The 20,886-nt window shown below is 44.0% G+C and overlaps 1 protein-coding gene across 1 annotated transcript in view; it reads right to left on the bottom strand.

The window, feature by feature from the left end:
* LOC119967677 (pecanex-like protein 2) overlaps positions 1-20,886 on the bottom strand; it is a 332,932-nt gene that overhangs the window by 181,661 nt on the left and 130,385 nt on the right. The window contains exons 15-19 of the mRNA XM_038800498.1: positions 16,532-16,642; positions 11,667-11,758; positions 8,109-8,218; positions 7,331-7,436; positions 3,019-3,111 (exon numbers count right to left, since the gene is read on the bottom strand). Of these exons, the coding sequence (XP_038656426.1) occupies positions 3,019-3,111; positions 7,331-7,436; positions 8,109-8,218; positions 11,667-11,758; positions 16,532-16,642 (512 nt within the window). The remainder of the gene's footprint in view (positions 1-3,018; positions 3,112-7,330; positions 7,437-8,108; positions 8,219-11,666; positions 11,759-16,531; positions 16,643-20,886) is intronic.

The following is a 20,886-nucleotide window of genomic DNA, read 5'->3' as shown; positions in this document are numbered from 1 at the left end:
TCTGTTTATATATTTTGTATTTTATACATATGTTGGTCGTCTGAACAGACGAGGAAATGGTAGACGAACACCTTTATTTCGCCCTGCGATTTGGAACCTTTATCAGAGAACATTAAACGGGGAAGACCGCACAAACAATAATGCGGAGGCAGCCCACCGTCGATTGAAATATGAACTTGGCATGCATCATCCCACCATATGGAAACTAATTGATGGCCTGCGTAAAGTACAGAAAGGTAGAGGTGCATATTATGAAAGGTTACTAGCCGGCCATGAACCGCCACAAAAACTAAAAAAGTATAGAGATGCAGATAAAAGAATACATGAAACTGTTCTTAAATTTGAAAACATGAATGCTATCGAGTACTTGGGGAGCCTTGCTCATAATCACCAAATGAACTAAACTAAATGAACTAATTTAAGGTTTTCTGTCGTCTGCGCCCAAACGGCCGCGCCAAATTGGCTGCGCCCAATTGTCCCATGGCGCCCAAACGGCTGCGTCCAAACGGCCGCGCCAAAACGGCCGCGCCCAATTGTCCCATCCCCCTCCCAAACCGGGAGAAATCGTAAGGCTGGCGTCAAATCCGGGCGGGTTTGACGCCAGCCCCCCCCCTTCCCGACCGGGAACCGATTCTGGTCCCCGGTCGGGGCTAGCAGCCCGACGCCGTAAACACTGGCATCACGGGCTTAACGAATTTCGTTAAGCCCGCTTGCCAGAGTTAGCGCCGGCTGACGCGTCATATGACGTCAGCCGCGCATGCGCGGATTGGAAGACTCCAAACCGCGCATACGCGGATGACGTCATCGCGTATTTGCGCGAAACCCGCGCATGCGCGGGCCGGGTTGCCCCTCAGCCGCCCCGCAAATGGATACTGCGGGGCGGCGGAAGGACAAATAGTGCGCGGGCATCGGGCCCGCTGCCCGCGATCGGTGCCCACCGATCGCGGGCCCATGGCACCCTTGGCACGGCCGTGGTACTGCCGTGCCAATCGGTGCCATGGTTATAAAAAGCGTCGGGAGTGCGGAGAATCTCACCCCTAATCTCCCAAATCAAACACCAACTCAACACTAAGTCACCCCCCACCACGCTTCCGAAAGTCAGCTGATCCGCGCTGACCCCGATAGCCCCCGCCCCTGGCGACGATCAGACTATCGCCTTATTGTTCAGACCCCTCTCCCCACCTAGAAAAACCTATTTACAAGATCGCCATCCCCAGTAAGTAAACATCAGCTCTCCCAAACCAATTAGAATAACCATAAAGCCAAACAGACACTCACTTAAAACAAAACCGAGTCCCCTGAAGGGTAGTGCTAGCTTCAGGGCCCCCCTCCACCCCCGTATCCAGGGCCTTCTGAACAAAGCGCCCTCCAACCATCCCCCCAACCTGCTCTCACTCCCATGACTAACCACAATCTTATTTAAAACAGAACACAATTACAAACCGCCGCCTCCTTCCATCTTCGAAGCATTAAGTGTCTCTTAACTCGAGTCCAACTTCTTCTCTTTAATAAATGTCTAAACATCATCTGGCGACTCGAAATAATAGTGTCGGTCCTCGTGCGTTACCCACAGTCTTGCTGGGTATAACACCCCAAACTTCACCCCCTTCTTAAAGAAGGTCGCCTTTCACCGGTTGAACCCCTCACGTCTCTTGGCTAGCTCCGCATCCAGATCCTGATAGACGCGTACCTCATTATTTTCCCACTTGCTGCTCCGTTCCTTCTTGGCCCATCGCATGATGCGCTCATTGTCTGAAAATTGGTGAAAACGGATCACCATGGCCCTTGGCGGGTTGTTCACCTTGGGTTTCCTTGCGAGGGCTCTGTGTGCTCCATCCAGCTCCAGGGGTCGAGGGAAAGCCCCCGCTCCCATCAACGACTCCAGCATACTCACCACATACGCTCCTGCATCTGATCCCTTAATACCTTCAGGAAGGACAATGATTCTTAAATTCTGCCTCCTGGTTCTGTTCTCCAGCCCCTCCAGCTTCTCCTGCATCTGCTTGTGGCGGTCCTCCAGCACCTCCACCTTATGCTCCAGCACAGTTATCTCATCTTCTTGGTTGGAGAGTTTTAATTTGATCTCCTGGATCGCTTTCCCCTGGGCTGCCTGAGTCGTGACCATTTGGTCGATCGATGCTTTCATTGGGTCAAGCATATCCCTTTTTAGCTCGGCAAAGCAACTCTTGAAAAACTCCATCTGTTGCTCCTTTGGCCAGTGAACCGTTGCTCCCTGGTCCTTGCCGTCTGCCATGCTTCACCGCACTGCCAGCTCCCCTCGCTTCCCTCGATCGGGTCTAATTCGTTTCACACAGCCACTTCTGGTCCAGCTATCCATACACCGGGGTGGGGGGAATCCTCCTTACTGATGCTAACTCCACCGATTTATTTCATAAAGTCCACAAAAATCTGGGAAAAAATGTCCGAAAGTTCGATTCAGGTGGGAGCTATCGAATGTGCGACCTACTCCTCCATGGCCGTCACCGAGAGTGCCTGGACACCATTCTAACTTAGGGAAACTGGGATAAAGGGACAAGGTTCTGACCATGAAACACTCAGCTCCAAAAGGGTAGATTTTAAAGTTTCTATGCAATATAATGCTTTCAATTAAAATTTTGATTAACATTGATTAACAGTTTGCTGTTTCATCTTGTATGAGCAAATCCCAAAGTTATGCTGTTAAATACAAGAGAAGTCCTTTAATAAATGTTATAAAATGTCAATATTCTGTTTTAAGAATTTTCCTCTGGTCTCTATAGTTTTACAGGTTCTTCAATTTAGCAAGCGAAATATCCCCCCCCCCCCCCCCCCCCCCCCCCCCCCCCCCCCGCGCGCCCCCGTGAGGTGAGCAGAAATGTCTCAAACATGTCCATATGGTGTACAAGCTCTTGTTCATGCACTGAAATGAATAGAATTCAACTGATCCGTACACATTTAGGAAACATTAAGCTGCAGCACATCTGGCCAAAAAAGCTGAAATGCCAACATGGAGGAACAATATTTAATGTGAACGTATACCTTCAATGAAAGGAAAACAGTAGTTGCACTGATTGCGAAGGTTAGAAGGGTAATCACTGCGCACACAACAAGATCGGACTTCAAGACTTCTCTCTGCAAAGGCATAATACATTTTAGCATTATTCTGAAACAAAAACAATTCCAAACGTTATTTTTTAAATCAACAGAACATCATAAGAACATGAGAAATAGGAGCAGCAGTATACTATGCAGTCCCTCGAGCTTATTCAATACAATCATGGCTGCTGTGCCTTAATTCCACATGCCCCTATGCTCCCCATATCCTTTCATTCCTTGAGACACCAAAATTCCATCTATCTCAGCCTTAAATATACTCAATGATGGAACATTCACAACCCCCACAAATAGGCAATTTCAATGATTCATAATGCTCTAAGTGGAAAAATAATCCTCCTCACCTCAGTCCTAAATGATTGACACCTTATTCTGTCAGCGTTCTGAATTCTCAAGCTAGGGAAACAACAGTGTCTACCCTATCAAGTCCCTTCAGAATTTTGCAGTTTTCAATGAGATCATCTCTCATTTTTCTAAGTAACACAGAATATAGGCCCAGTTTACTCAACCTTTCATCATAGCACAATTCTCTCGACGCAGGAACCAATCTCGTGGATATTTGCTGCATCAACTCCAATGCAATTTTACCCTTCCTTAAATATGGAGACCAAAACTGCTGCCAGTGTTCCTGGTGTTGGCTCACCAAAGCCCTGTAAATTGTAGTAAAACTTCCTTATTCTTGTACTCCAATCCCCTTGCAACAAAGACCCAAAACTATTTGCCTTCCCAATTGTTGGTGCACTTGCATGCTACCTTTCTGTGTTCTTTGTCTGAGTATACCCAAGCGTTTATAGTTTTTTTCGTCTATGTCATTAATATAGTCTGTAAGTAGTTGACATTCCCGCTCTGATCCTTATAGCATTCCACTAGTTACAGCCTACCAATTTGTAAATGCTCTGCTTCCTGGCCATTTACCAATCTTAAATTCATCCTAATATATTAACCTTAATTTATGAGACATGATCATGTTTATTTGTGTGGTATTTCATTGAATGCCTTTGGAAATGCAGGTGTACCATTTCTACCAATTCGCCTTTATCTACTCTATTAGTTACAAAAACAAAAATTCTAATAAATTTGTCAAACAAGACTCCCGTTTCATAAACCAAAAACAAAATGCTGGAAAATCTCAGCAAATCTGGCAGCATCTGGAGGGAGAGAAAAGAGCTAACATTTCGAGTCTAGATGACCCTTGCTTTGGCTCCAGCAAGGGTCCATTGAGTCCAGACGACCCAAAGCATTGACAAAAGGTTATCTCGACTCGAATGTTGGCTCTTATCTCCCCCTACAGATGCTGCCAGACCTGCTGAGATTTTCCAGCATTTTCTCTTTGGTTTCAGATTCCAGCATCTGCAATAATCTGTTTTTATCCCCTTTCATAAAACCATATTGACTTTGTCTGATCATACTATTATTTACTCAGTGCATTTCTAAGACTTCCTTATTAATAGATTCCAGTATTTTCCTGATGACAGATGTCAGACTAACTGGCTTGTAGTTCGCTATTTTCTCTCTTCCCCCTTTATTGAAAGCCATGTTACATTTACTAACTGCTAGGATTCTGCATTCCAGAATCTAGGGAATTTTAGAAACTCAGAACTAGCACATCCACTGTCTGTGCAACTACCTCTTTTATAAGTTTAGGATGTAAGCCACCAAGTCTGCTGGCTTGTAGTCCCTTAGGTTTCGCCAAATAACTTTTCTCTACTGATATTAATGACCTTAAGTTCCTCATTGATATTAGACCCTCAGTTGCCTTTTATTTCTGTATGTAATTTAATGTCTTCTACTGTAAAGGCAGACTTCTTCAATGTTGCTGTCATCTCCTTATTCCCCATCATTTTCCTGCTCTGCCTCCAAGAGGCCGAAGTTTACTTTAGCTACTCTCCCTTTTATACATTTGGAAAAGATCTGACAATCTATTTTTATGTTCTTGGCTAGTTTACTCTTGTATTCTATGTTTTCATTTTTTATCAACGTTTTGATTGTTTGCTAGTTTCTTCAGTTACAATCCCCTGCCTTACTTCTATTCCATAAGCTTCTTCTATTTTTCACCTAATACTACCCTTAACTTCAAATTAAACCATAGATGGATCTGTCACCCTGAGTTTTGTTTAGAAATTATTTTTTATGTATTTTTGTTTAACATTTTGTATTGTTCCTTCACTGATTTCCATTGTTTATTTACTCCTATATCTTCTAGTCTATTTATCCAATCAACTTTAGACAGCTCTCCTTTCATACTTATGTAATTGACTTAATTTAAGTTTAAGATTCTTAACTGGGACTGAAATATATTGCTTTCGAACTTTAAAAAAATAAATTTAGAGTAGCCAAATATTTTTATTTTTCCATTTAAGGGGCAGTTTAGTGTGGCCATTCCACCTAACCAGTACATCTTTGGCATCTTAAAAACTCTTCATTTAGAAAGCTTGAAATATTCCCTCGTAGCCCATGATTTTTTTTCTTTTCAATTACTTATCCAATTCTCTGTTGAAAGTTATTGTCTGTTTTCAGGTGGCAAAACCCACGCAAACACGGGGAGTTAGGGGCTGGTTTAGCAAATGGGCTAAACAGCTAGCCTGTAATGCAGAACAATGCCAGCAGCGCGGGTTCAATTCCCATACCGGCCTCCCCAAACAGGCGCCGGAATGTGGCGACTAGGGGTCTTTCACAGTAACTTCATTGAAGCCTACTTGGGACAATAAGCAATATTGATTATTATTATTATTAGAATGTGCAAACGCCACATGGACAGTGACCCAGGGCCGGGGATTCAAACCCGGGTCCTCAGCGCCGTGGTTGCAGTGCTAACCACTGTGCCACCGTGCTGCCCTGCTTTCGAACTTAAAATGTATTTTAATTGTATTTCAATTGTATTTTCTCCACTTTTTCCGCAGAAGATCTTTTAGTATGAAATTATTAATTAAACCTACCTCATTGCACACTGCTAGATCTAAAATAGCTTTATCCCTAGTTTGTTCCACAAAGTCCCAGGAAACTCTTGCTGAGCATTTTCCATATTACCTTTGCTAATTTGATTTGTCTGGTAATTCAATGCAATAAATCTATACTTCCTGGAGAGCTCAAGATCCACCCTTTATGTTAACCTGTTAAAATTATAATGCAAGGACGCCATTCAGCAGACCGTGCCTATAGCAGCCTGTTATAAGAGCTATCCCCTTAATCGTACTCCTGCAAAGAGCATAACCCTGCAATTTTCTTTTCTTTTCAACCATACAGTCAATTCCAAAGTTAGTAAACATATCTCACAGAATTAAGATAATCAGCAAAAGAACCAGAGGGGAGATGGGGCGGTCATTTTTTCACATAGCGAGCTGTTATAATCTGGAATGCACTGCCCCTGAAAACAGATAATAACTTTCAATGGAGAATTGGATAAGTACTGAAAAGGAAAAAAAATCATGGGCTACGAGGGAATATTTCAAGCTTTCTAAATGAAGAGTTTTTCAGTCAATTGTTCCTGTCAATCAGTTACTGGAAACCTAGCATTTCTAGGCCGAATCAATCCAAATTCATGCCCTGTGTATGTAAGATCCCTAGGTGTTGTTGCAACAAGTCTGAACATTCCTAGAAGCTAGACTCTTGTCCCGTTGGAGAATCCTCGTTAGTCAAAACCACACCTAGAGGCAAAGACAACGACAAAAACCTCCAAGGAACCACTAGAACTGCTGTCAGTAATAATAAGGTCATTCAGCCACATCAACCTATTCCACAATTCAATAAGGTCATGGGTTATCTATTTCTTATTGCCATTGACCTGCCTCGATTCTGTAACCCTTAATACTCTTAACTAACAAAAATCTATCAATGTCACTTTTGAATTTTTCAATTGATCCCCACCCTAATGTGGGAGAGATTTCCAATAATTTTTCTGTGTAGAACTACTTCTTGATATCACCCCAAATAGACTAGCTCTAACTTTAAGGTTATATCCCTTTATTCTAGATTTCTCTGCCAGAGGAAGTAGTTTAACCCTATCAAATTTTTTTAATCATCGTAAACATCGCCCTTTAATCTTCTTTGCTTATGTGTTTACAAATCAAGCTAATGCAACCAACCCTTTTAGCCCCTGTATCATTCTGTTTTTGTTCTGAAAACAATTTAGGAGATTCAAGTCTACAATGTAATTTAAGATATTTTTATTTGATGCACCAAAACAGCACTGTTGTCAAATTATCACACATCGATGATTAATGTGAGAAGGGACATATACCACAGAATTCCTCAGTTTTTCAGGAAGAACATCCTTGTTTTCTGACAGAGGATGCTCAGGATTCTGGACTTCCAATTCATTGAACAGCTTGGAGCGAATGAGAGACCTGTAGTGAAATAAAACACGCAATGAAATAGCAGATTTCATTGGCTGTGCAAACCTGATATGCAATCCACATGAATCCATTAGTTTTATATTATCAGCTTTTATACAAGAGTTCCAGGTTCCCACTACCCTTTGTGTTGTGTTGCAAGGACACGAACCTGAAATGTTAACTTAATTTCTCTCTCCACAGATGCTGGCAGGCTAGCTGAGTAGTTCCAGCATTTACTGTTTTTACAACATTTATCTTGCTTGCAAAACAGAGCCGCCCTTGCCCCCTCCTATTTTCATTGATGCAGTCATTAGCAATTCAACTTGGTGAGCCAATCTGGTCCAGCACCAAAGATTCCTTTGAGCAGGGGCAGCATGGTGGCGCAGTGGTTAGCACAGCTTCCTCACGGCGCTGAGGTCCCGGGTTTGATCCTGGCCCCGGGTCACTGTCCGTGTGGAGTTTGCACATTCTCCCCGTGTCTGCGTGGGTCTCACCCCCACAACCCAAAAATATGTGCAGGGTAGGTGAATTGGCTATGCTAAATTTGTCCCTCAATTGGAAAAAATAATTGGGTACTCTAAATTTTGAAAGAGAAAAAAAAGATTCCTTTGAGCAAACAGATGCTTGAAACCTCCTTACCCTCAATCAGTAACGACAATGGGAACTCTGACCAAAATGACTTACATCAACACTGCCGGCTCACTGCTTTGTCTGCTGAGGTGGTAGGAACAAGCAACCAGCAGTCCACAGTAAGCAGAAAATAACACCGGAATATGTTGCGTATCCCATGGTCTCTGCACAAAAGAAATAAATCAGAGGCCACATCATCATTTTTTCATTAAATGCCCAATAGCACTTTACCATTTTACACTACAAGTGAAATCTGTAATTCAAAAGATCCTCAGTTACATTGATAGGCTCAAGGATGTGATTGCACTAGAAAGGGTGCAGAGGAAATTCACTAGAATGTTGCCTGGGCTAGATCGTTTCAGCTATTTATTTTTAAACGTATTTTATTGCAAACATGTATCAAAGCAGGTTACAGCGAATAAACACCCAGGGAAACATACTTCCCAACCATCAACTATACAGTCTAGACAGATTATTCCCCTTTTTCACCCTCCACCCCTCCCCCCACCCCCCCGCGACGAACAGCTCCTCAAACACGGTCACAAACATCCCCCACCTTTTCTCAAACGCCCCTGCTGAGCCCCTTAACTCATACTTTATCTTCTCTAAGTCGCACAGGTCACCCAACCATGCCGCTACCCCCCCAGTGGCGATGCCGACCGCCACTCCAGCAAGATTCGCCGCCGTGCAATCAGAGAGGCGAAGGCCACAACATCGGCCTTCCTCCTCTCCATGAGCTCCAGTTACTCTGAAACCCCAAATATCACCACCAAAGGGTCCGGGTCCATCTCCTCCTCCACTATCCTGGCTAAGACCGTGAACACTCCCGCCCAGAATCTTCCCAATTTTTCACAATCCCAAAACACATGCGCATAATTCGCTGGCCCCTGCCCACACCTCTCACACTCATCTGCTACCCCCTGAAAGAACCCACTCATTCTCGCCCGAGTCATTTGCACCCTGTGCACCACCTTAAACTGTATCAGGCTCATCCTTGCACAAGAGGAGGTCCCGTTTATTCTTTGCTCTATACTCCCCAATTGATCTCCCCTCCCAATTCTGCTTCCCATTTCTCCTTGATCTTCACCACCCGCTCACCTCCCTGCTGCCCACCACTTGTATATATCCCCAATTCTTCCCTCCCCTTCCACATCCGGAAGCAGCAGTTGCTCCAACAGGGTGTATTCCGACAACCTGGGGAACCCTCTCCAGACCTTTCGGGCAAAGTCCCTAACCTGCAGATACCTGAACTCACTTCCCTTCGGCAGCTCTACCCTCGCCCTTAGCTCCTCCAGACTGGTGAACCCTTCCTCCAAATATAAATCCCTCAGCTTGACCAGCCCCACTTCCCTCCATCTCCTGTATACACTATCCATCCCCCCTCCCCCCCACCCTCCCCTCCCCCCCCCACCTGTGTTAAACCCATGATTCTCGCACAGTGGCATTAGCACTGACCCCCTCCATCTTAAATTGCCGCCTCAGCTGATTCCATATCTTCACCGTGGACTGCACCACCGGGCTCACTGAATACCTACTCGGAGCCATTGGCGTCGCTGCCGTCACCATAGCCCTCAAACTGGACCCCTTACAAGATTCTTCCTCCATCCTAACCCGCTCTACCCCGTCCCCTTCCCACCATCGCCGTACCTTAGATCATTCCAGCTGTGAAGAGAGGCTGGACAGGCTGTGATGGTTTTACTTAGAGTAGAAAAGGTTGAGGGAGAAACCTCATCGAGGTGTACAAAGTTATGAGGGACATAGATCTGGGATAGATAGGAATAAACATTTCCCCTTGTATAAGAGGGGTCACTAACCAGGGGCACAGATTAAAATAAGGGCAGGAGATTTAGAGGGGATTTGAGGAAAAACTTTTCACCCAGAGGGTGGTGGGAATCTGTAACTCACTGCCTGAAAGGAAGGTAGAAGAGGGAACCATCGTAACATTTAAGATGTATCTAGGTGAGTATTTGGAACGCTAGAAAAAGTAAAGTAAAGTCTCCATAGTCCCAAATGACCATAGGCCGCTTTTCCCTTTGAGGTGGAGAGCTGACTGTTGGTGATTTAACCCGAGGATCATCACCCCTCAGGCAAGAGGCAAGGTTGGGAAGTCAGGCCTTCATGAAATGCTGTAGCATGCAAGGCTACGGACCATGTGCTAGAAAATGGGATTTAGATAGATAGGTATTTGATGGCCAGCACAGACACGATGGGCCAAAGGGCCTATTTCTGTGCTTTAAAACTCCATGACTCTATGAGCTGGGTCAAATATATTTCAGAGTACCATCTATTAATAGATTATTCTAGTCTGACAGATTGCGGAGGAGCAGAGGACAGGAGTTTAAACAGTGAAAAATGAAAATGAAAATCGCTTATTGTCACGAGTAGGCTTCAATGAAGTTACTGTGAAAAGCCCCTAGTCGCCACATTCCGGCGCCTGTCCGGGGAGGCTGGTACGGGAATCGAACCGTGCTGCTGGCCTGCTTGGTCTGCTTTAAAAGCCAGCGATTTAGCCTTGTGAGCTAAACCAGCCCCTATTAATAGATAGTGTAAGAGTAATAGACTGAATGTTAAGCTATTCTTCTTTTCCCAGAGACTATTAACGCATTGTTGGTTTGTATGGTTGGTGCTGATTCTCTGCGCACCTTCAAGGGGGAGCTGTACCAGTTCCTAACTGGGATAGCGAGCTTGTCATATGAAAGGCGAGTGGTTTTATAGATAAAACTTGCACCTTGCAGTCTCTTGGACTGGTTTCAAGTAACTGATGATTCTCACCACTTTCTGGGTGAGAGGTTTTGTCTGAATTCCCTCGTTGCTTTTTTGCTGACTACCTTATATGGATGAGCTCAAGTTTTTCTCTTCTCCACACCTGTGAAAACATTTGATCTGTGTCTACTCTATCAAAACCTTTCATACTTCAAATATTCTATCAGCCACCCCTCAGCCTTCCCTTTTCAAGAGAGCCAGCGCAGAGCATCCTATGCTTTATTCATAGGGGCATAAGCAAGGAGGTTATGTTAAACCTATATAAAACACCATTTGGCCTCAACTGGAGGGTCCAGGTCTGGATACCACACTTCAGGAATGACTTGAAGACATGAGAAAGGATGGAGAAAAGATTCATGAGAATGATTCCAATGGTGAGGAATATCAGCTACAAGGCAGATTGGAGAAATTGGGACTCTGCTTTAGAGAAGGGAAGGCCGAGAGGAGAATTCACAGAGATATGCAAATCACAAGGGGGCAGGACAGGAAAACTTGTTCCCATTGGTGGAATGATCTAGAACAAAAGGACACAGATTTAATCTAATTGGCAGAAGAAGAAATGGTGACATGCCCTGCCTGAGGAAAGTAGTGGAGGCAGATTCAATCCAGCCATTCAAGAGGAGATTGAATTATTACTTGTACAGGAAGAAAACGGGGAATGGAGCGAGATGAATTGTTCCTTTGGAGAGCCACATAGACGCAATGAATCAAATGCCCTCCTTCAATAACCATTCTGCAATTCATTTAAGCTTCAACAATATTATTGTTTCAATTTATTTCTGTTTGCTGACTTCACTTCCAGTTGCTTTCAAATTATCCTTTAGCTCAAACGTCCAATTAACAGCTTACCTTTACTGTGCCAATACATAAAGCATACAGCAGCGATACAGCAAGTAAACTTCGGGAAAGGCCATACAGTGATGAGATTAGACCTGTCGCAGCTGAAAGACACAGGTATTATGCATGTGATTTTACTGTGACAAATTCCTCCACAGTCAATAATCACCACACTGTCCCCTACAGTTAACACAGGCTGCAAGTTCCTCCATGGCCACATTTCTGCCTGTGCTGATGGAACACAGGTACACAAGTAAACCCAAGAAATAAAAACCAAATAGCCTTGTAAATCACAAATCAGTTGAAACATAGGTAAGCGTGTAATAGTGTATTTTGGTGGGAAGAATAAAGAGGAAAAGTAAGTGTCTAAATGGGGTAGAGAAGCAGAGAGATCTGAGAGTACTGATACACGAGTTACTAAAAGCAGACTGCAGGTTAAAGCCATAAAAACAAACCTCGCACTGGGGTTCATTTTCAGAGGAGAAACACACCAATACTAAACTTACAAATGAACTTTTATTAGACCAGTTCTGCTCTCCATTGTATAAAAAAGTTATAGCAGCACTGGAGAAAGTACAAAAAAAAACTTACAAGGATGATATTATAACTGGAAAATTAAATTAATCAGGAAAGATTGAATGGGCTAGGGCTCTTTTCTCTAGAAAACTAAGAGTTGGCCTGATAAAAGATAGACGTCCAGAAATGTCTCCATTTATGAGCAAGAGTGAAATGAGCGGCCTGGGAGTGGGGATAGGACTGGAGACTTTTCAGCAGCTTTCACAGCGAACCTTCAGCACTGCAGCCTGCAGGCGAGTGGAGAACAAGGTTCCTGAGAGGCAGAAGATATTCCAGGAGGACAATGGGATGCCAGTCTATGTAAAAGATGGTGTGATGGATGCACTGCTCTACAGGCTAACCATGGGCCTCACTGTTGCGGGTGCAGTCTATTTGTCTACAAACTCATCAAAATTGCCCTGCCCACGAAGAAGTAACGTCAGCTCTCGGACATGCCTAAATCTTTGTTTTATTTCATAACCCTGTTAAACTGTAAATTATCTGGGGACCTGACTGCTCACGGTTTATATGAACAGTTATTTATTGGATGATGACGCTTGTATAACTAATAAATAAAGTGATTTATCACGGGGTGGGGGGGGGGGGGGGGGGGGGGGGAATTAATGAGCGAGAGCAAAACTAGGGGTCATAAATATAAGACAGTCATTAATAAATCCATAGAACCGGGACTTCCGGTGGTGGCCATGGAGTGAGTGGTCCCACATAAGGTGGCTCCTGGCTGAGGGTTGGTTTTTTTGGCCCTTTTTACCCATTTTACGGGGGTGGTGCAGGTGGAAAAGTGGTGTAGTAGAAGAATTTCTCCTATGTGAGTGATGTCGAAGTGTTACCAGACGAGTGTGTCGAACAAGCGCCATTCTTCAGACACGGAGGACACGTGTGGTGCAGGAGAGGAAAAGATGGCAGAGGGACCTGTGGCGTCATTGCCCGCTCAGTGGTCGACGGACAAGTTGGTGGCGTTTCAATCAGCCAAATTTAAAAAGCAAAGACAGGTAGTCACTGGGCAGCCCTGGAGAGGGTGGAACAGCAGCTTGAGTTGCAGAAGGCGTCGATCCAAAAGGCGGAGGAGAGGGTCGCTGATCACGAGGTCAGATTGCATTTTTGGAGGCAGAGATGTTGATGATGTCGGAGGGGCGAAATAAACAAGTGCTAACCGCTGTGCTACAGTGCTGCTAATGGAGATGTTCAATGACTCGTTAGCCCGAGGGGAGCTTCCGCTCACATTGGCACAATTTTCAATTTCACTAGTTCTGAAAAAGGATAAGGATCCAGAGGAGTGTTGGTCTTATTGACGTCTATCATTATTAAATGCTGATGTGAAGGTGCTGGCAGCACACTTGGAGGATTGTTTGCCTGGGATGATAGCTGAGGATCAGACCCGAGTTTGTGAAGGGTGTCACCAATATAAGGAGGTTATTGAATGTAGTGAATGTAGGAACTGGAGGTAATAATTTCCATGAATGTGGAGAAAGCGTTCGACTGGGTTGAATGGGAGTATCTTTGAGGTATTGGGAAGGTTTGGATGTGGACCCGGTTTCATCGCCTGGATTAGGTTGTTGTATAGGGCTCCCACGACTAGTGTTTGGACTAACACAATAAATTTGGGGCATTTCCATTTGCACAAGGGTACAAGGCAGAGATGTCCACTCTCCCTGTTACTTTTTACATTGGTAATTGAGCTGCTGGTAATCGCACTAAGGTCATCAACGGAGTGGAGGGATATGGGGTGGGGTGGGGTATGAAGCATCGAGTGTCTAAAGGCAGATGACTTGTTATATGAGACAGACCCAATCTTCAGTATGAGTAGGATTATGCAGATGCAGAGTAAGTTTGGCTCTTTTTTTGGGAAGAGCAAGTTGTCCCCAGTGAGTTCCCAGGGACAAGGAAGGGACCTGGAGAAATTGCAGTTTCAGTTGGTCAGGTCAAGTTTCTGGTATCTGGGAATACGGTGGCTGGACTCTGCTGTACAAGTTGAATTTGGCCAACCTGGTAGAAGGGGTGAAGGAGGATTTGCAGAGATGGGATGTTCTTGCGTTATCGCTGGCAGGGCGGGTTCAAACCACGAAAATAACGATCCTTCTGAAGTTTTAATTTATTTTCAAGAATCTACCGATTTTCGTCCCCTAATCTTTTTTTGAGAAGTTTAATGATTTTGGACTTTAGGTAGGCAGGTAAAGTGCCTCGGATCCGCTGTGCTACCATGCTACCCCAATGGAAGAAATATTTATTATATCATAAAGAGTGGTTGAGATAATCAGATGTATTTAAGGGGAAGTTGGATAAGTGCATGAATGAGAAATTAATAGATGGATATAATAATAGGGCAAGAAGACGTCGGGTGGTAGGGGCTCATGTGGAGCAAAAAGACCAGCATGGATCTGTTGGGCTGAATGGCTTGTTTAGATGCTGTATATTCTCCGTTATTTCACTGAAGAATCGACCATTAAACACACAAAGCCAATCCACAATTAAAAAGCACACATGATAGTCAGGAAAAGACTTCCATTTAATGACAGAAAGAGAAATCACATTGATTACATATTCTTATTGGACTAACTGGGAATAATTCTCTGCAGTCTCCCAATTATCTGCTGCCTGTACTTTATTACTGGCCTAATAACGGAGAAGGGATAGATCAACCAGTCTCAGCAGTAATAACCCAAATCAAATGGCACATTACAATACTGACTGGCTGCAATTTGGAGGTGGCTCTGATTAAAATTAGAAACAGCTGGGGAGGGAGGGGATGGTTGTCTAGGCAATAGGCTGAAGAAAGAAATGATACAGACATTAGTTACTGCATTGCAGAATACTGGGGCAAATGGGAGATGAGTGGTGGCAGTTCTTTAGAGTTCAATACTATGAGAGATGCTGTGATATAACATACCTCTGAAGCCAACAGAACACAAGTGATTCATTAAGTTGTCTCTTTACTTTAGGAAGGTGTTGACTCAGGGATGATTTGACAGATTTTTGTAAAATAATGAAGCAACTAGATAATGCTTATGCGGACCAATTATTTTGTCTGACAATGCTCAGGAGTAGCAGGGGTGATGCTTATAAATAATGCAAAGACGTATTTAGGTTGTATGTTGGGTGGATGTTTGTGCCCCTGAGAACAGTGGATCCCTGGAGCAGGCTGCCAGCTGTGCAGTTAACACCGATACGTGGGATTCCTTCAAGTGACAGCAGATCTGTTTCCGGCTGGAGTGGAGATCACAAGAGGTTGGTATCTTTTTAAAATGTATTTATGGGACATGGGTGTCACCGGCTAGGTCAGCATTTATTGCCCTTGAGGAGGTTCTGGTGAGCTGCCTTCTTAAACCGCTGCAGTTCAGGATGTGTAGGTACATCCACAGTGCTGATAGGGAGTGAGTTCTAGGATTTTGACCCAGTTACAGTGAAGGAAAGGCGATATATTTGCAAGACAGATGGTGGGTGAATTGTGAAGGGTCTTCCAAGTCATGGTGTATCTGCTGCCCCTGTCCTTCTGGATGGTAGCTGTCAATGGTTTGGAAGGTACTGCCCGAGGAGCCTTGATGATCGTAAATCAGGGTCAGAGTGATCTTTGGGAAATGACTGTATTATGTAGCATTAAACGTCACAACTGTAAGGGACCGTCAGGATGAACCCGAGGATCTCTTCCTATCATTATTCTTGTATATCCATATGCTTAGAACAAATCACCAGCATAACATGAGAATTAGAGGTTGCACATAAAACAATAAATAAAGGCTACATTCCTCTTCTATTATCCCCTAGTAATGACAGCAATCTTGCAAATTGTACAACAGGCGACAACATTTATCTCTCTAAATTCCCTCCCCTTTGCACCAAGTGACGATTCTATGCTGAGGTCCAATAACAGAAATATAAGCACTTTCCTTCAGAGGCTATAATTCAAATGTCAGCTCGATTACTGGGGCACAGAGGGCTCCTCCGCAGTGCCCATTCCTGCTGAAATCCACTGAAATCCATACACTTGTGTCTCTAGCAGGGCTTCCTCAGTGCTAATTAAGACCAAGACATACACATTTCCCCTCCCTAACCCATGGCAACCGTTGTCATATCAGCTCACTCATTTATTTTACCCATCAAAACAGGTGGTGTGTTATTTAAACAGGCTTTGTGGAAAATGTATTCAAAACTCGTGGAAACCAAGAACAATTATCAATCAATTGCTTATAAACATGTACCTTAAATTAGATTCCACCCAGGAATATACATTTCAGTCTGAAATATTTGAAGTTTTTTAACTTGAGAATTGAATGAAAAACAGAAAAGAAAACTTGTCTGATACATACCAGATCCCCCAAAGATGTGCATGTCTATTTGTTCCAGCAAGTATGTGAAAAAAGTATTAATTTGTGGAAGAAGTCCCAGTAGGAAAATGACAGGGAAACACTGTGTGAACCCTGCAACAGAAGAGATGACATAGTGAGGGAAACAGGAAAAGAGAACACAGTGAGAGAAACAGGAGAGAGTACACCGAAGGGCAACAAGCAAGAGAGCACAGTGAGAGAAACAAGAATAGAGGACATGGCAAGGGTAACAGGGATAGAGGACACAGTGAGGGAAACATAAGACCATAAGACCATAAGACATAGGAGTGGAAGTAAGGCCATTCGGCCCATCGAGTCCACTCCACCATTCAATCATGGTTGATTTCAACTCCATTTACCCGCTCTCCCCATAGCCCTTAATTCCTCGAGAAATCAAGAATTTATCAATTTCTGTCTTAAAGACACTCAATGTCCCGGCCTCCACCGCCCTCTGTGGCAATGAATTCCACAGACCTACCACTCTCTGGCTGAAGAAATTTCTCCTTATCTCTGTTCTAAAGTGACTCCCTTTTATTCTAAGGCTGTGCCCCCGCGTCCTAGTCTCTCCTGCTAATGGAAACAACTTCCCTACGTCCATCCTATCCAAGCCATTCATTATCTTGTACGTTTCTATTAGATCTCCCCTCAACCTCCTAAACTCCAATGAATATAATCCCACGATCCTCAGACGTTCATCGTATGTTAGGCCTACCATTCCTGGGATCATCCGTGTGAATCTCCGCTGGACCCGCTCCAGTGCCAGTATGTCCTTCCTGAGGTATGGGGCCCAAAATTGCTCACAGTATTCTAAATGGGGCCTAACTAGTGCTTTATAAAGCCTCAGAAGTACATCCCTGCTTTTATATTCCAAGCCTCTTGAGATAAATGACAACATTACATTTGCTTTCTTAATTACGGACTCAACCTGCAAGTTTACCTTTAGAGAATCCTTTTTTACCTTTTAGTTTACCTTTTAGAGAAACAGCAATAGAGGACATAGCAAAAGCAACAAAACTAAAGGGCACAGCGAGAGAAACAAGAACAGAGAACACAGCGAGGAAAACAGGAATAGACGTCACAGTGAAGGCAACAGGAATAGAGGACAAAGCAAGAGCAACAGGAATAGAAGACACAGTGAGAGCAACAGGAATAGAAGACACAGCAAGGGCAACAAGAATAGAGGACATAGCAAAGGCAACAAAACTAAAGGACACAGCGAGGGAAACAAGAATAGAGGACACAGCGAGAGAAACAAGAGAGAACACAGCGAGGAAAACAGGAATAGACGTCACAGTGAAGGCAACAGGAATGGAGGACAAAGCGAGGGCAACAGGAATAGAGGATGCAGTGAGAGTAACAGGAATAGAGGACACCGCGAGGGCAACAGGAATAGAGGACACAGCAAGGGCAACACGAATAGAGGACACAGCGAGGGCAACAGGAATAGAGGACACAGCGAGGGCAACAGGAATAGAGGACACAGCGAGGGCAACAGGAATAGATGACACAGTGAGGGTAACCAAAATAGGGGATACAGCGAGAGAAACAGGACGAGGGAACACAGTGAGAGAAACTGGAATAGAGGACACAGTGAGAGAAACTGGAATAGAGGACACAGCGAGGGCAACAGGAATAGAGGACACAGCGAGGGCAACAGGAATAGAGGACACAGCGAGGGCAACAGGAATAGAGGACACAGCGAGGGCAACAGGAATAGAGGACAACAGGAATAGAGGACACAGTGAGGGCAACAGGAATAGAGGACATAGCAAAGGCAACAGAAATAGAGGACGCAGTGAGGGTAACAGGAATAGAGGACGCAGTGAGGGTAACAGGAATAGAGGACACAGCGAGGGTAACAGGAATAGAGGACACAGCAAGGGCAACGGGAATAGAGGACGCAGTGAGGGTAACAGGAATAGAAGACATAGCGACAGAAACAGGAATAGGGGACACAGCGAGGGCAACAAGAATAGGGGACACAGCGAGAGAAACAGGAATAGAGGACACAGCGAGGAAAATTGGAATAAAGGGCACAATAAGGAAAACTGGAATAGAGGACACAGCGAGGAGAACAGGAGAGATAGAACAACATAGGAAGAGCTCCTTCCTTCCAACTGATGGTCCCTGTATGGACTGTTTGAAAGATGACCAATTTAGTCCCACACATCAGCCCTTTTCCCATAACCCAAAAAATTACAGCTCTTCAAGTAAATATCCAATTGCCTTTTAAATGTTCCTGTGGCATCTTTCTGCATTGGTCACTTGATGGCAATCAGGAGGAGGAATTGTAGCTATCCTTTCTCCGAACCCTGAGCACAACACACGGAGTTCAAATTATCCCTTTTCAGCAGAGGTCAATTTGCTTAGACCAATACAGGACAGGATCCAGGGCCTTTCTGGTCTGTTTGTGCCAGTATTGTACCAGACAGTGCAGCTAAGTACAATATATATGGCATTTTAATTTATTGATGCAACTGAGAAAATACAACCAGTGTTTATTTGAAATCTGTCAACTCGTACCGAAATATTCCCTAAATAATCACAACATTACTGGTGCTCAGCAGCTGTTAATAGCCCCAGGCACATTCCTTTGTTCTGTAATATCTGCATTGTCAGTTAATACCTATAAAGAAATGGTTGCCATGGGTATGTGGAACAGTGAATAACCAAGTGAAATGATTATTGATTGCGCACAGAGAAATTAATGCTTGATTTGTAAAGCTGTAAGAGGATGACAAATAGGTAAAAGAAATTGTAATTTTGTCAGTTGATCCTGAGAACTGAGAATTTGAGATGTGCTAACAGGATTAAGGGAAAACTGAGATTAATACAACAATGTGTCTATAATCTGTGAAACCAATAGCTGTATTCGGGGAATAGAGGACGCAGCAAGGGTACTGGGAAAAAAAGACTCAGTGAAGGCAGCCGGAATAGTGGGACAGTGAGGGCAACAAGAGAGAACAATGAGGATAAAATGAGGCCATAAGTAATAGTGGACAGAGCAAGGGCGGTAGAGATAGGAGGCACAGTGTGAGAATAAAGGACACAATAAGGGCAAAGGAACAGAGAATACAGAGAGTTTCAACTAATTTAGCTTCATTTGTTCCATCACATGAAATACAAAGGGAGTGCCAAAGAGGGACAGTACTGAGGAAGTACTACTACTACTAATAATCTTTATTGTCACAAGTAGGCTTACATTAACATTGCAATGAAGTTATTGTGAAAAGCCTCTAGTCGCCACACTCCGGTTACTGTTCGGGTTCACAAAGGGAGAATTCAGAATGTCCAATTCACCTAACAAGCGCGGTTTCATGCAAGGGCACCAGTTTGGGGGCGTTGGTAACTGCACCTCTGCCGTTCCCGCCAGCACGGTACTCCACCAGCCCCGTGGCCAATCCACCAGACCTTGGTAAGAGCAGCCCACTTAAGCCCACACCTCCACCCTATCCCCGTAACCCAGTAACCCCACCTAACCTTTTTGGACACTAACTGCAATTTAGCATGGCCAATCCACCTAACCTGCCCATCTTTGGACTGTGGGAGGAAACCGGAGCACCTGGAGGAAACCCACACAGACACGGGGAGGACGTGCAGACTCTACACAGACAGTGACCCAAGAAGGGAATCGAACCCGGGACCCTGGAGCTGTGAAGCAACAGTGATAACCACTGTGTTACCATGCCGCTGAACATGGTAAGTCACGCATTACTCCCAGGACATTGTGTACACAGATATGGTTGGTGACCTGGAAATTGTTGCCACCAAGAACAGTTGACAACACATTTGCACAAATATTTGCAGATCCACACTATGAATCACTGAAGATTATTCTGAACAAACAAAAATAAAATGCTGGACAAGATACACTTCATCTGGTTTTGTTGCATTTTCTGGGCATAATTTCTGTCGACTCCAGTCACAAACAACTCTCCGCACTTCCCTAAGGGATGTCAGTTCATATCTCTTTTGCTGAAGGAAAGGATGTTATTGAGTTCCCCAAGAAAAATCCTTTCACATACGTCTATATGCGAATAATGATTCTACTTATATTAGAAGACACAGCAATATTATAGAGTTCACACTAAAAATAAAACCTGAATCTGACACGTCACTTGGCTGTACAAAAATATTATCTTGTTTATGGAGAGAGTCAAATGGATATCAGCTTGTCCTCTTACCTAAAACTACAGATAATAGTGAATGCAACAGAATTAGATCCATCGAGTTGGCAGGAATGTTATATGCAGCTTTTGGCAATGCAAAAGAAATGACAGGCACTAGTTCCCAACAATAGCATACATCTCTCTGACTGTTAGGCATATCTGGTGAGC

The sequence above is a fragment of the Scyliorhinus canicula genome, chromosome 6 (genome assembly GCF_902713615.1).
Source record: "Scyliorhinus canicula chromosome 6, sScyCan1.1, whole genome shotgun sequence".
NCBI classification, from domain to species: domain Eukaryota; kingdom Metazoa; phylum Chordata; class Chondrichthyes; order Carcharhiniformes; family Scyliorhinidae; genus Scyliorhinus; species Scyliorhinus canicula.
This window is presented reverse-complemented; position numbering and strand designations above follow the sequence as displayed.